We start from the raw sequence: 16358 nt of genomic DNA on the forward strand, positions 1-16358 counted from the left end.
ATAGCTAGTGCTCTTAACCCTAGAACTGGTTCTCCAGCCCAGGGAGACTGCTTTTTATTGATGACCCATTGTTGCATTCTGTTTCTAAGTCCAGGTGATGGTGGTAGTGTTCTTTAAAGACAGGGTCTCCTGTGTCGCAGGCTGGCTTAGAACTGACTGCGTAGCTGAGGTTGACCTTGAAGTTCTGGTCCCCTTACCTCCACCCCTCAGTGTACCACCACACCAGGCTAGTGCTGGAGGTTAGTGTAGGTGCTGGGGCCAGAGAGGGGACTCAGCAGTTAGGAGTGCTTATTCCTCAAGGTCAAGGCCTGGAGTTGGCTTGGCAGCGTCCGTGTTCCTGTACATCTCAGCACTGAAGGTGTAGGGACTTGAGACTTGCTGGCTTCTATTCTAGACAAAACTAGGGGGTTCCGGGTTCGGGGAGACACTGCCTCAGAAGGCACGCATGATCCTGTCACATGTGCATATACATCACATACATGTGCGTGTATGTGTGCTCACACGCATTAACACACTAAAAAATACGGAAAAAAATTTAAGTGGGAAAATCTGTGCCCATGTTAGGAAAGTGGCAATCTTAAAATATTAAAGATTGTGTTCCAAAGATTATCCTTCAAAGCAAACTTGTGCAGGTACTAAAAGGAAAATCAAACAAGTGCCGTGTGCTTCAAGGCCCTGTACGCAAACAGTACATGCCACTGTTTTTCCTTTAGTCTCATAGGGCAAAACACTGTCGTGTTTGAAGCCGTCCGGCTATCACGTAGACATTTATAAAATTTATAAAAACACTTGCTCACTCATTCCTTCATCTTGTTTTTAGCTAGAGGAGTGGGAACTTTCACCATTCCTGTCTACCCTTAGGAGTCGGTGTGGCTCTGTCTGTGCCGTGTCCCTGCACCCTCAACCCCACTCTCCTTAAGTATTTTCATGATTATTATGTTCGTCTTTACACTCATTCCTTGATTTTCTTTTCAACTTGGTCTATTCATTTCTTGCCAAACATTTGCAAGGCCTCCGGTTTCATTCCTAGTACTGCAGAGGGAAGGAGTAATAACATTCAGGTTTTATAGGATAAAGTCATTGCAGGAAGCATCAGATTGCTGTAAAGAAACTCAGAAGAAATTCATCATGAGCCAGGTGTAGGCGCACACCTGAAATCTAGCACTTGATGTGTAGGTGGGAGGATTTAGGGGTTCAAGGTCAGCTAGGCTACTCGAGATCCTTCCTTTGAAGCTCCCACTCCTCATTAAATAAAATGTTCCCCTAACTCTGAAAGTAGAAGCAGCTTTATCCCAAAAGGGCGATCCTGTCCTCAGACTGACTGCTTCAGACTGCATGCCAGCTCCTGTCTCCTGCCTTATAGTCCTCTCTCTGTCCGGCCATATCACTCCTATCTCTACCTCCCTACTGCTGGGATTAAAGGTACGGGATCTCAAGTGCTGGGATCACCTTTGTTTGAGCTCTGTTTCTCTTATAGACTAGATTAATTTTGTGTAGCCCAGGGTGGACTTGAACTAACAGAGATCCGTCTGCCTCTGTCTCTGGAGTGCTGGGGTTAAAGGTGTGTGCACCACCGCTGCCTTGCCTCTAATAGCTTAGCTCTGCACTCTGATCTTCAGGCAAGCTTTATTTGTTAAAACACAAACAAAATATCAGTACGGCACACATTTCCCTTTTAGTGCTGTCTCCATCTTTACCTGTTTCCGTTCTCAAAACTGGTACTTAGCAGAGTTGAATAGGTCTGAATTACAGTTCCCGATTTTCCCAGATACTTAGCCCCAAACGATTAGGGAAAAAATGTAATAGATTTTTTTGCAGTCTTTCTGAATACTCTAGAAGGGAAAATTCAGAATATTTAGTATTTTGTCTTGAGGAGTGCATTGAGGAGACTGCTGTGAAATTGGCAGAATTAAAAGCTAAAGCAGGGGCTGGAGAAACGGCCCAGAGGTTAGACGTGTGTACCTCTCCTGCACAGGATGAGTTCCGCTCTCAGCACCCACAGGGGGTGGTTTCGAACCATGGTAACTCCAGCTCCTCCCAGCTCCGGGAGACCTGATCCCTTCTTCTGATCTCTATTGCATAGGTTATGTACACAGAGGTTATGCACACAGATACACGTACATATAATTAAAAATAAATTCTGTAAGATAACCTCATACAATTAAGACGTGTGATTTCCTGAAAAGCAGAATTCAATAAAACTGAAGCTATTAGGTGTAGAAAGTAACATGAGTTTTAAAATAATCTTTTTCTTTTCTGATTGTTTCACCAGTCCTATTTTGTGACGGACTATGACCCGACCATTGAAGACTCATACACAAAGCAATGTGTCATCGATGACCGAGCGGCCCGGCTGGACAGTAAGTAAACCCTGAGAGCTTACATGCCCCCCCATCCCCCACTGATTAAACAGTGGGCCTTGCACGTGCCGGGCAAGGCCTCTCCCTCTGAGCTAGTCCTGGGCATTGTTCCACCATCATTGGTCCTGATAGACGAATCTACATGTTGATCAATTTAAATACTCCTCAGCAGATGGAAAGGAAAACAGTAATCGGATTGATTTTTGTTGTGGTGAAACTGATCATGTTATGTAACTTGTTGAAGTTACACGACATGGGGTCATTGGAAGAAACATCAGGGCTCAGCTCTTCATGTCTTTTGGTGAGTGTTAGGGTAGGGGAAGTGGTCATAGAGAAAGTCAGTATTTGTTAACTGAGAGTTTATATCTTTAGAGGCTTTAACACCAACAACCCCTCTCCACTGAAGAAAATGTTGTTGTTTTAACTAGTAGGAAGATCAAGAAAAACATTAGTGGCCGGACTAATGAGAGAGGGAGAGACAGAGACAGAGACACACAGACAGATACAGAGAGACAGACACAGACAGACAGAGAGTGACAGAGACACACAGACAGATACAGAGAGACAGACACAGACAGACAGAGAGTGACAAAGAAACACAGACAGATACAGAGAGACAGACACAGACAGACAGAGAGTGACAGAGAAACACAGACAGATACAGAGAGACAGACACAGACAGACAGAGAGTGACAGAGACACACAGACAGATACAGAGAGACAGACACAGACAGACAGAGAGTGACAGAGAGAGACACACACACACAAAATGAATCAACCATAATTTTTTTTTAAGATTTATTTTTATGTGCATGAATGTTTTACCTGCATGGATATATGTGTATCAAATGCCAAGGAGGCCAGAAGAGGGTGTCAGATTCCCCGGGACTGGAGTCTGAAGCAGGTATGACCCACTCTGTAGGTTCTGGGAGCAGACCTGGGCCCTCTGGAGGAGCAGCCAGTGCGCTTGATCACTGAGCTGTCTTCCCAGCCCCACCCCCGATTTCCTGATTGAACTTACAGACATCTTTTCCAAGATCTTTACATAGAGAAGATAAATAGCCAAGTGATTTCTAGAGCTGATTTAGTTCCATCTGCTTGGATGTGTTTGATATTTTTAACCTTGTAATTGGTATGCTAATATATTCTAGCCACAAAATCAATCTGTGTGATGAAGATAAACTCTGAGACTGTCTGCCATTAGATTATGTCTGCCTTTGGTGTTAGAAATGAAATATTAAGACAGGAATGCCATTGCCTCTTACATCAAATAGGCTCTGGGGAGGACTGGGGAGGGGGCTGCCCTTGTGGGGAGGCGATTTATAAAGTGAGAACACACTGATTTCTTTGTTGTTTTTTCTTTAGTTCTGGATACAGCCGGACAAGAGGAGTTTGGGGCCATGAGAGAACAGTATATGAGGACCGGCGAGGGCTTCCTGCTGGTCTTTTCGGTCACGGATAGGGGCAGGTTGGTGCCAGCTAAATTGTGGGGCTAGATACATGTGTGAAAATGTCATATAGAAACCCACTAGTATGTATAATTAATATAGTATTGCTAATAAAAGCTAAAATCAGGAGTGCTAGGCTCTGTCCAGATTGCTATTTAATGGAACTGAGAGTTCCATGTCTTTACAGTAGAAAAATGGTGGTACAGTATTAAATGAAACACAGAATTTTGATTCTTAGCACAATGTATTTATTTGCTTTTCAGTTTTGAAGAAATCTATAAGTTTCAAAGACAGATTCTCCGAGTAAAGGACCGTGATGAGTTCCCCATGATTTTAATTGGCAACAAAGCTGACCTGGACCACCAGAGACAGGTAAGAGATGGGGATTCCGTGCCTGGGAGGCCGTGGAAACGGAGCATTTTCCTGAGGGGACAAAGAGTACCCCTGCTCAAAAGCCTGGGCGGCACGGCACCAGCTTGGTGCTGGGTCTGGCACACTGTCGCACAGAATGGCATGCGCAAAGTGTGAAGAAAGTTGGGGGGGTTGTACTTTCATTATTTTTCCACAGAATCCCAGAAAGCTCTCTCTATAAGCCTACATATGTCTGTATATAAGCCTATATATGTCATGTGCCAGGCTCGTGTGGTTTCTTGGATAACATCTAAACACTATAAGTTAAGATAATTTTTTGTCCCCCTTCCCTTCCTCTTAAAGAAAATTGGATCAGCTTTCTTCTTTAAACAAAAAAGAAAAAGAAGAAAAGCAAATTCATCTTACAACCACTATTCAATTTGACAAACTCCTATGAAGAATCTTCATTTGGTCACGTTTTCTTCCCTGCCTCCCTTTTTGTTGTTTTCGGGTAGGGTCTTACTGTGTGGCCCAGACTGGTTTTGAACATGTGATTCTTTGACCCAGCCTCCCAAGTGCTACCATGCTTAGTTCACGTAGGACATAAAGCTACCCGTACATGCTTAATCTGTTCACTGCGTCTCCACAATCACCTTTATTTAAAGGATAGTTGTAATGTAAATTCCGGTATGCAAATATTCCAGCTAATCTTGCTGGGTAGCCTGGGCTGGCCTGGAGTTTGTAGTCTCCGTTGATCACAAAAGGAAAATCCTCTTACGTTAGCCTTCTGGGATTATGGGAATGCACCGTGACACCTGGCTTTGGATTTTTCTCTAGTTGGATTAATAAACTGAATTTTCACTTATGCTTCACACTGGACAGATCTGACGCTGGTGACCTTCAGTGTTAGTTTCTCTGAACCCCCTTTATTGTGCATTGTTTACCCTGCCTTTTGGGAACAGAATCAGCTACCTCTGTTGTGGAGTTCTTCTTGAGAATTCCTTAGTGTCTGACCCACATTGAAATTGTTTCTTGCCAATGTTTTCCCTTGTTTTCTTGTAACCTCACGTTAACAGATTTTCACTTTATGGTTTATTACTATTATTTTGTTATTCTTCTGTGTGCTTACAGTGTGTGTGATTGTGCACACGCACATGCTTGTGTGTTGGAGCCACAGTGTAGGTGTAAGTCAAAACAGCTTTGGAGTCAGTTCTCTCTTTCCACCTTTACTGGGGTCAGTTCAGGTTGCCGGACTTGTGTGGCAAATACCTGCTGAGCCATGCCACCGGCCTGTTAATAGATTCTTAGGATTTTGTTGGCAAGGTACAGACATTGGGAAAATGGATCGACACCTAGCACGGAGGCAGATTTCCCTTTGTACCTAATTGTTTAAAACACAACCTTGATCAGTGCTGCATTTGTTCAATTTTTTTTTTTAATTTTTAAATATGTGTGTCTGTGATTGCATGTGGGCATGTTGTACAGGAATGTACATCCCAAGGAAGTCAGAGGCACTGGATCCCTAGAGCTGTAGTAACAGATATATGTAAGCTACCTGATGTGGGTACCGGGAGCTGAACTCTGGTCCTGGGAGAGCAGCAAGTGAGCTCTGTCTCTAACCCTGTAAAATATTTTGGAAGCATACTGAATTTGAAACATTAGCGCAAGGGGGTGATTAGCTCTAACTTGGTATTCAGCCTGTGGGTGTTGCTATGTTGTCATCCACAGATGTACCAAGCCGAGTTAGTGGCTGCTCTGGAAGGTGTGTGGCATGCAGACGGCAAGTGAGACACACCTGGTCTCACACTAAACCTCAGTAAAGTACCTCGTTGCTATTAGTGGAGACTAAATGTTCCTGCTAGACCTTTTTCTGATCTGAATTGTTACAAAGTTACAGTGACAAAATGTGATCTCCACAGCAAGTCAGTGCCAAGTGTACAATTTGGGTATTTGTACATTTGTTATCCGCTGCCTGAAGGGGGCGCTCTGTGTGTGTTCCAGCATTCGCTTTGCTGGGTGGGGAAGGGGTGGCAAAGGGGACGTGCAGAGAAGGGCTCTGCTCCTGTCTCGTGCTCACTTCTGCCCACCCTTCACTGCTTCCTGCCTCCATTGCAGAAATATTTTTTTTCTCAGATGTTTTTGTGGTGGTAAACTCCACTGAAAGAATGGAAGGGCAACATGGGTTGTGTAGATGTCTCCAGAGCAGGTGGTAGCAGTTGGGGACCAGCAGGAGGGGGCACCCCTGGAAGCAACTGAGCTCATTATTAGCCCTCCTACATGTATTTTATATTATTATTATTATTATTATTATTATTATTATTATTATTATTATTATTATATGAGTGTGTGTGTAACATATGTTGGCTCATATGATATAGTATCCTTGTGGAGATAGACGACAACTTTTTGGAAGTTGGTTCTCTCCTACCCTACATGGGTTCCGGGGATTGAGCTCAGATTCCAAGGCTTGCATAGCAAGTGCCTTCACCTGATTAGCCATTTTGCTGGCCCTGTGTGAGTTTTTTAAAGTTATTTATTTTTTTTTTAAAGTTATTTATGCACTAAAGATTGCCCGTATGTAGTGTGTAGTTCCCATCTGTCTGCAGGTATTCAGCGCATTGTGACATGGCCTGTTTATGTGTCATGGGATTATAAATATGTTCCTGTAAATAAAAATGTAATGAAGTCTCGGGAAATAAGCAGGAGTAGGAGAAACAGCATAGGAGATAAGTCATATTTCTGTCACCGTAAAGACGTGAGTGGTTAGCGTGGAGTAGGCTTTTCTGAATGGATTCTTCTGTCTCAAGTGTGTGCACAGACAGAGGTGATGTGTGTGCTGAAAAGCTCAGGCCCGTGTCCAAGGACAGGAGGCTGCCTGCTTTAGGGAGAGGCCATATGCCATAGCATAAGGTGAGGCGCAATAGAGGAGGGCACTCAACACAGACCTTTGCTCTCTGAATGCGGACGAACAAATCAAATGTCTGTGTACACACCCACACCCTCCCCTAAGAGATAGAGAATAATACTGTAGGAAGAAAGAAAGAGAATTTGTGACTACATGAAGCCTTTTTTTTTTTTTTTTTTTTTTTTAGGAAGGGATTTGCCGTGACTGGTCTTCTTAAAATAGAAACCTTTCTTTGTAAATTTGGGTTCTGTGAAGCCCCCCTTTTTCACTTGGCCTCCTAACTTATTACTTGCTTGTATAGATAGAATCTAGTAGGTATTTCAACCTCATAGCCCTAGGGGAAGGCATGTTGTTTTGAAGAAAGTCCAGGTAAAAATCATATAAATGTTGGTGTGGCAATCCTGTGTGAGACCTGTGTGCGCCTCTGCTGGGCTGCAATAGGACACGGACCATGTGAAGCAGTGTGGGCTTTACAGTAATGAAGGAATATTGTACTTAAGTTACTGAGTTTGGGGAATGAAATTTTAAATTCCATGTATGCACTCAGAAATATCAGTCATGTCAAGAAAGCCCAAAGCACAACCTGTGTGTTAAGAAGAGACCAGTTATTTAACCTAGAAGTTAGAGAAGAACAGACTCACTAGACAGACACTTAGTAGGGGCCAGCTCTCTCCCAGCGTCTAGGAAGCACTGGCTGCCTGAGGTAGGTGTGACGTGTGTAGACAGAGGTCAAATCAAACCTCCAGAAGCTGAAGCGAATGAGATGAGGGATGCATCAGATGCCACTGTGGAGAAGTGGCTGAAGATTTCGGAATTGGGTGGAAACTGCATTGCTTACATCCAAGACGTTTACACAAACCTAGAGCACAAACAGGAGTGAGACTGTTGCAAGACAGATTGTAATAAAGTGCTTGATGCCCCACGATAAAGACAAAATCTGGGAGGTAGCTAAAGAGAAACCAAACCGCTCCCAGAGGAGCCAAGTTAAGGAGGGCGGGTGTGGCGTTAGTATTGACTGTCTCCTTAACAGGAGGAGGCAAGCCTCTGGGAGGCTTTACCTGGATTAGGGCAGACATGGCCATGTCTGGGAGGGGTTATCTATATTACTTAACTGAACGTTGAATGTGGGTGGAGTCATCCCATGGGCTGGGGTTCTGGACTGCATGAAAATGAGAAAGTGAACTGAATATAGGCATTCTCATGAATGTGATTCTCTGCTTCCTGATTGTGGAGGTCATGTTACCACCTCCCCTACCCCATCCCCCTTCACCCCCATGACTTTCCTGCCGTAATGGACTGCGCCTTGAAGCTATGAGTCCTTTTTTCAGGTGTTCTGTCCCAGCCGTGTGCAGTAACTAATGCAGGTGACAAGTGTTTGTCACTGGAAACCATGTAAGCCATACGATGACATCTCGTATGTACTGAGAGCAAAACCCTGTTGTCTCTAAATGATGAAGCTGAGTTAAAAAGATTTCTCCCAAACATACGAACTGTAAGAGTTCAGCACCACCAGACCTGAGTTACCGGAAATAGGAAGACGTCTCAGACTGAGGGAGATAATGACCCCAAACGGGAATCTGAGTCAGCACAGAGGACCGAGGCAAATAAAAATGACGTCGTTGTTATTTAAACCTCTTCCAAGCATAATTGAATGTTTGAGGCAGACATAATGTGAGGTAAAAGCTGGTAACACTAGAAAAGAGAAAGAGGGCAGAGCAGCCTTGTACAGGTCTCGTGTCATGTGTAGGCCAGTTTAAACCGGTTTGGCCACGATCGAATATGACGATTAATTAAAGTGTAGACAGACTGTGCTGTCACTCTGTACTCTAACACTGAAGTACTCTAACAGCCAATGGCAGATTAGGCAGTGTAGAAATTGTTCTTAGCCCAGAAGGTGAACAGGTGCACAGAGAGTAAAGAGAGGAGGTGTTAGGATCTCAGTGGAAAGACAGATGTGTCAGGCTGGATGAAAAAGCCAGGTTCAGCAAGACATCTACTTTCAGCTGATAGACACACAGCCTACCTAGAATCCAAGGCTGGGTAAGATATACTATGTTGGCGGCGGTGAAAGTGGCCATAAAGAGAGCGTGTAAGTAGATTTTTGACCCAGTGTATTAGCAGGGGTACAGAGGGTTGCTCACAGGTAGAGACTAATTTCACCAAGAGGATTTAATGATCCTAGGTGGTCACATACCTCGTAACAGCTTCAAAATCCTGAAGTAAGGGTTAAAAGAACTGCAGAGAGAAGTAGAGAGAGAACGAGAGAGGTGCAGAGATGACTTTGCCCAGGACCGTCCACCAGCTTGGCCTAATTGACCCCTAATGGTCGTTCCACCCAATAGCACGGACTTTGCATTATTTTGAAATAAGAACAGATCATAAAACAAGCCTCAAATTTGAAGGAAGCCTTATCAGATAACACGTACATTCTAGTGACAGTGGCATTGAGATGGACATTAATACCATAGAGGAAATCTTCAAATTCTCAAGAAGGGAAAAGATTTTAAGAGATTATAGAGAATCCCAAATTACAGAGATGCAATTTAAACACAAATATAGCATGTCAGGATTAATGGGCTGTTACAGGAGTTGCTTGCCTCACTAAATAGACATATTAGAGTAGAAAAATGGCAAATTAAAACCATAGTGAGGAGGAAAGTGAAGTAGAGAAAGTGTGGGTCGGTGGTTGAATGTGTGCGTGGTAGGTACAAGGCCCATTGCCCACAAAGAAAAGAAAAAAAGGAATGTAAAAACTACAGAAATAAGTAAAAACCCCAAATTGGCAGACCAGACTTAACAATCACAAAGATCAGATGTGTCTGTCTGTCTTTGTCTATTGTTTGTTATTGTCTATTTATTATCTGTCTGTCCATCCATCCATCCACCCACCCATCCACCCACCCACCCACCTACCCATCCATCCATCTACCCACCCACCCACCCACCCACCCATCCACCCACCCATCCATCCATTCATCCATTCAACATGAGTTTATCTAATGCATATGAGCCTCTAGATTTGAGTCCCAGTGAAAGAGGAGAGGACCACAAATCAGTATATGGAATGAAAGACATTCCATCACATCTTACAAATGTGTAAAAGCATAAAGAGATGCTGTAAAGAATTTGACATCAGTGAATTTAGTAAAGTAGGTATACAGTAAACCCCTTACCAGAAAGGTACAAACCACCAAAGCTGCTCAAGATGCAAGTAGATTGGCCAGATAGTTCCCCATCTGTCAAGTACGTTTGTCACACTTGCCTTCAAAAAAATGTCAAGCCCAGATGGAGTCGCTGGTAAATTATACTAAACTATTGATTGATTGATTGATTGATTGATTGATTGATTGAGACAGGGTTTCTCCGAGTAGCCATGGCTGTTCTGGAACTGCTCTGTAGACCAGGTTGGCCTTGAGCTCACAGAGTTCCTCCTGCCTCTGTTTCCTGAGTGCTGGGATTAAAGGTGTGTACCACCACTGCCTGGCTGAATTATACTAAACTTTTAAGAAAGGAATATTCCTTGTATCAAACTATCCTTGAACATTGAAGAAGCAAGAACTCTTCCAACTTGTTATATGAAGCCAGGATTACACTAAAATCAAAACCAGGTAGAAAAATCATGGTCTGGTCTCTCTGCTGAGCGTACATGTAAAATTCTTCTTACTTTAAAAAAAAGCTTTATTTATTTACTTAGTATACAATGTTCCTTGCATGTATTCCTGCACACCAGAGAGTTTATAAGTGGTATGAGCCACCAGGTCGGTGCTGGGAATTGAACTCATGACCTTTGGAGGAGCAGCCAGTGCTCTTAGCCTTTGAGCTATCTTTCCAGTCTACATGTAAAAATTTTTTTTAACAAATAATAGTAGGCAATCTTCCTGTAGAGTTTATCTCAGAAGTGGGAATGAACTATCATTATTCATCCTGTCAACAAACCAAAAAGGAAAAAAAATCACACCATCTCAGTAGAAAAAAATTGATAATATCTGACATTTGTTCTTGATAATTCCCTTTATAAACAGAATGGCTGGAAATTTTGTTAATTGGATAAAGGACATTTTAAATAAAATCCTACAGCTGACAGCATACTTGATAGAGTATGAGTCAGGAGTACCCCTCTCACTGAGGATGGGCAGTGATGGGTGGTGCACTGAGGTCAGAGAGAGCTTTCACTAGGGCTTCTTTTTTTTTTTTTTTGGTTTTTCGAGACAGGGTTTCTCTGTGGTTTTGGAGCCTGTCCTGGAACTAGCTCTTGTAGACCAGGCTGGTCTCGAACTCACAGAGATCCGCCTGCCTCTGCCTCCCAAGTGCTGGGATTAAAGGCGTGCACCACCACCGCCCGGCTTCACCAGGGCTTCTGCACCAGACAGAGCAGTGTGGAAAAGGCTCGCGAACGTACGGAAACTTGGATGACCAGAATGGGTCCGAGTATGAACTATGGAACAGTTATCTCTGCATTCTTACAGTGAACAGCTAATGACTGAGAAGAATGGAAGGTGTGTGTTTTGGGGGAGGGGCACACAGGTGCCAGCCACTCTTCTCACCTGAGTTCTGCAGCCTTTCCCTGAGTCTTCACTTTGAGGCTAGTAGTGAGATGCATGTTCCAGGAGACCACAAATTTAAGCTTTGGGATTTATGTAAATATAAACAAATAACGGTGTTCTGACTTCGGGAAATATTTGCTTTTGGGATCCTTTGTGTTTAAAATGCAGAGGGTTTTTAGTGATAATTTAATGGCTTCTGCCTCACCTTTCTATCCCTCCCTCCCCCCTCCCTCCCTCCCTCCCTCCCTCCCTCCCTCCCTCCCTCCCTCCCTCTCTCCCTCCCTTCTTTTCTCCCCTCCCTTTCTTCCTCCCTCTCTCCCCCATCTTTCTGTCTCTATCTCTCCCTCCCCCTTCCCCCTCCCCTTCCTCCTCTCTTCCATCTCTTTTTCCCTCCCTCCCTCCCTCCCTCCCTCCCTCCCTCCCTCCCTCCCTCCCTCCCTCCCTTCTTTTCTCCCCTCCCTTTCTTCCTCCCTCTCTCCCCCATCTTTCTGTCTCTATCTCTCCCTCCCCCTTCCCCCTCCCCTTCCTCCTCTCTTCCATCTCTTTTTCCCTCCCTCCCTCCCTCCCTCCCTCCCTCCCTCCCCCCCTCCCTCCCCCCCCCTCCCTCCCTCCCTCCCTCCCTCCCTCCCTCCCTCCCTCCTTCCCTCCCTCCCTCCCTCCCTCCCTCCCTCCCCCTTCCTTTCCTTTTTTGCCATGGCCGTTTTCTTACTCTGCTGCCACTTAGCTACAGACTGTATTTAATTTTTAGACCGCTTCCTCAGGCAGGCTCTCCCTGACCCCCTTTATAGGGTTAGGCGGCACCTTTCTAGCATTTTCTTTTTTTTCTTCCTGGAACGCTGGAGCTAATGCTCTGGTATCTCTAAACTAAACCTTGAGAGTTAGTGCAGATGTCCTTTGGTAGCAATAGGGGTTGGTCCCAGGACCCCCAGAGACATCAGCATCTTCAGATGCTTGAAAGTCCCATTTTATACAGAAGCGGAGAACTTGCTTATGACCTATGCATAGTCTCCTGTAGATTGGAAACCATCTTTATATTGCTTATAATGCCTTATATGGCATAAATGCTATATAAACCCTTGTTATGTATTGTTTAGGTCTGATTGAATGTGCACATGCCCACTACAGTTACCGTTCAGCCTAGAGGTTGGTTTTATCTTGTTTTGGAGACAAGTCAGGTAGTCTCAAACTTGCTATCTAGCCAAGTATGGCCCCGAATTCCTGATGCTCCTTCCTCTGCCTCCAGAGTGCTGGGATTCTAAGAGTGTACCAGCGCATTTAGCTCTGCTCGATTGGCTTTGGGTTTGCAGTTGGTGGAGCTGTGGATATTGCAGTCCAACTGTGTTTCTATTGTAGGTGCATCCTTCTGAGATTGTGTGGCACTGTGCTACCTGTCCGTTCCTTACGATGAGTCAGCCTGGCTTTAGGAGACACAGTAGTACCGTATGCCTGTAGCCAGACTTAGCCGGGCCCCATGGGGTTGCTAATACTCTGCCTTAAACACAACCGCCGCATCCATTTCAGGTAACGCAGGAAGAAGGGCAGCAATTAGCGAGGCAGCTCAAGGTCACGTACATGGAGGCGTCGGCTAAGATCCGGATGAATGTAGATCAAGCTTTCCATGAACTCGTCCGAGTTATAAGGTAAGGCAGACACGTGCTAGGTGTGGGTCTTAATAGATGAATGAGCACGCGGCGATGAAAGAGGGAATTGTTAGTAGGACTGACTGCTTTCTAGGGGGCTGGGGTACGCTGTGGGTTAAATTTCAACTAGATACATAGCATATTCTAGACACTTCCAACCCATAAAAATCTCATTATCAGCCGGGCGGTGGTGGCGCACGCCTTTAATCCCAGCACTTGGGAGGCAGAGGCAGGCGGATCTCTGTGAGTTCGAGACCAGCCTGGTCTACAAGAGCTAGTTCCAGGACAGGCTCCAAAACCACAGAGAAACCCTGTCTCGAAAAACCAAAAAAAAAAAAAAAAAAAAAAAATCTCATTATCTTAAGTTGAAGTAGAAAGTACATGTAAGGATTGTGAAAACAGTAAATGCTTTGACGGTAGCGATGACAGCCGCTAATCAAGGCTCTGTCAGACACTGAGCGACGTTCTTACAACGTTACTACATTTAATCCTTGCTACAGCCCGGAGAACTGAATGGTATCCGTTATGCCCCCTGTCTATTAAGCTCCGGGACTTGAATCTAAATCTCAGATTCCTAGTTCCTGACAAACCCCTGCCAGGCTAAGAGCAACTCAGGCAGCAGAGAGTCCATCACCTCTCCGGTGTTTGGCCCCAGGAAGACATAGATGAACAACACTCCAGTCCACAAAGAGGCGGGTGGTAGGTGGCCTCAGAGGCCTCTGGTTGAGGGAGCTGCCTGAGGTGGTGGATGAGGTCTGCTGTGCGTGTGACAGATTTAGCTGCTGGCGATTGGTTTGTTTGGAGTCCTTGTGGCCCTGTTTCCCCCTCTCTTCCCTGTCTCCTGGCTCTCTGTTAATCAGATGGCTTTGATAGGCATGTGGAGGGGCCCTCGTTCACCGTGAGTCTCGGGGAACTTGAGGTGGAGGTTTCCTTTTGTGGGAGGGAAGAAGAGAGGCTGCAGGCTTGGCTTCTGACAGTTGCAGCTCCGCAGAAGTAGACAGCCCTGGCAGTTACTCAGCCGTGTGGATGGACTGGGCACCAGTGACTGTGACTTGACAGTGTTGTCCTGGAGGCCTTGCCTCCCAGCCCTCATCATCCCACTTCCGTTTTGTGCTCACCCGACGAAGCAGTTCCTCCTTAAAAATAATTACTCCTTTAATTAAATACCGGTCTTTCCTTTTGACTCTCAAGAATCCCCGACTCTCGCCTGTCAGTCACCCAGTCATGAGGGAAGGAGGTAGAGGATTTCTTGCCACAGAGTCTTAAGTCCTCCTAACATCTGTGAGGAGCACTGAGAAGTGCGTGTGTTTCGATGCCACAGGTCCAGAACTAACCTGCGTTTGTATTGAGAGATTATTAACGGCGATACTATTCACATTTCTCTGTCTTACAGGAAATTTCAAGAGCAAGAATGCCCTCCGTCGCCAGAACCAACCCGGAAGGAAAAAGACAAGAAAGGCTGTCATTGTGTCGTTTCCTAAGAGTTCCTTGAGTTCTAGCTGCCAACTGCCAGGGAAGCCCTCACCTCTGTGACCGTTTACATCCTGCCGGTACCTTTGTAGCCTTAGACTGATGATCACCGTGGTAGCCTTACACCAAGAAGCTGGCTAATTCTTTCTGCAAAGCTCATGTAACGGTCTTTCCCAGACCCAGACCGATGTAAAGAAAACACTAAGGCTGCTTCAGACATGATCTGATTCCTTTAAAACACACGACTACACACACAGATGCATTCTTTAAGGGCTTACATTTGAATAGATGAACCAAGTTTGGAATCTAAGCTGTTTGCTAAGCTGGAGTGGTAGGTTGTGAAGTAATCTTTAACTTCTGGAATCGTGTTGCCTACTGTTACTCTAAATAGAAGCATACGGAGGGTATTTTTTTTTAATGTGAATTTCTGCCTATCTTTAAAGCTTTTGATGTCAACTCTCATTAACCTTAAATACACTGAATGGAATCTACAGAAGTGAGACATCTCAGGCATTTCCTGACGCTGCGGCTTTTGTTTTCCAGTGGCCAGAATACCAAAATTCCTGTTGTAGTTATGGATTAAAAACTGCTGATCAAGCCTTGGTTATTATGCCTCCTTCAAGATGACAATATTCTCTGTGGCCAAATGTTTGGACTCGTTCTGCACTTAGGTGTGTCAATGAACTTGGTTTCTTTTCCCAGCCGTGCTAAGGGTAAGAGTGAGCGGTTCCTATCTGTCTTCCTTTTCAAGTATTCCTGGTTGCGGGATTAAACAAAAACAAGAACCCACCCCAAACTAAAACTGTTTTTGTTTGATGTAATATAAAATATGGAATTGATCTTTCCAGAGTCAGAGATGATTAATGTTTTTTGCTATATACTTTTATACGTTATTTTCTTATCAAACTAGTTAACAAGTATTTTTATATGTTTGTAAGCGAATATGCTTTCACGGCGTACCTTGTGTATATGTAAAGACGAGTATTTAATTCTCACTGTTCACTGTTAACTGACAAGGAGAAAGTGGAAACCCCTGGTCCTTGTTACATCCACCGGTGGCCAATAATCAGAAAAACTTCCCAACAGAGCCCAACAGGACGAGACCGTGAAGTCGCGCTCAATGTCCCTGCTAGATGTTGACTTGTTATTTCAAGTATTACGTGTAAAACCTTTACTTGACAATTAGTGTAACTGTGGATGGCTTCGGATTTTGTTTTTAACTCTGTGGATTGTGTTTAAACAATTCAAAAGTGTGTTCCTGGTTTTGCGACTCTCAGTGGTATTGCACAGTGGTCACTTTATTGAATGTGTACAACAGTCCCATGAAGTTTATAAAGTGAACCCTTGTATAGCTTCAGGTGCTAGAATTAAAGTTGATCTGTTATCACCAGACGGCGCTTGACGGCTCCTTTTTCATGCCAGGGCTTCTGTGAGCAATACACACAGAACTGGCTTGAGTAGCCCGTGCCCTTGCGCACGGCATCTTAGGGAGTTCTGCAGGTGAACTCACTGTTCCGTGGTTTCCTGAGGTTGGTGATGTGTAACTCTTTTTCTGAAGTGTCCTTAACAGAGAAACCTCAGCTGTAGAGAAGAGAGGGAGGTGACTCTAGTCCCATAGAGCCCCTGAGGATGCATTCTAA

The 16358-nt window shown here is 44.6% G+C and overlaps 1 protein-coding gene across 1 annotated transcript in view; it reads left to right on the plus strand.

Moving 5' to 3' along the window:
• Positions 1–16102, plus strand: part of Rras2 (RAS related 2) — a 71243-nt gene extending 55141 nt beyond the window's left edge. Inside the window, exons 2-6 of the mRNA XM_057778023.1 lie at positions 2273–2360; positions 3726–3828; positions 4072–4180; positions 13130–13248; positions 14642–16102. Coding sequence (XP_057634006.1) covers positions 2273–2360; positions 3726–3828; positions 4072–4180; positions 13130–13248; positions 14642–14729 — 507 coding nt within the window. The 3' untranslated portion in view covers positions 14730–16102. The remainder of the gene's footprint in view (positions 1–2272; positions 2361–3725; positions 3829–4071; positions 4181–13129; positions 13249–14641) is intronic.
• The last annotated feature ends 256 nt before the right edge of the window (positions 16103–16358 follow it).

Source organism: Chionomys nivalis, chromosome 8 (genome assembly GCF_950005125.1).
Source record: "Chionomys nivalis chromosome 8, mChiNiv1.1, whole genome shotgun sequence".
Taxonomy (NCBI): domain Eukaryota; kingdom Metazoa; phylum Chordata; class Mammalia; order Rodentia; family Cricetidae; genus Chionomys; species Chionomys nivalis.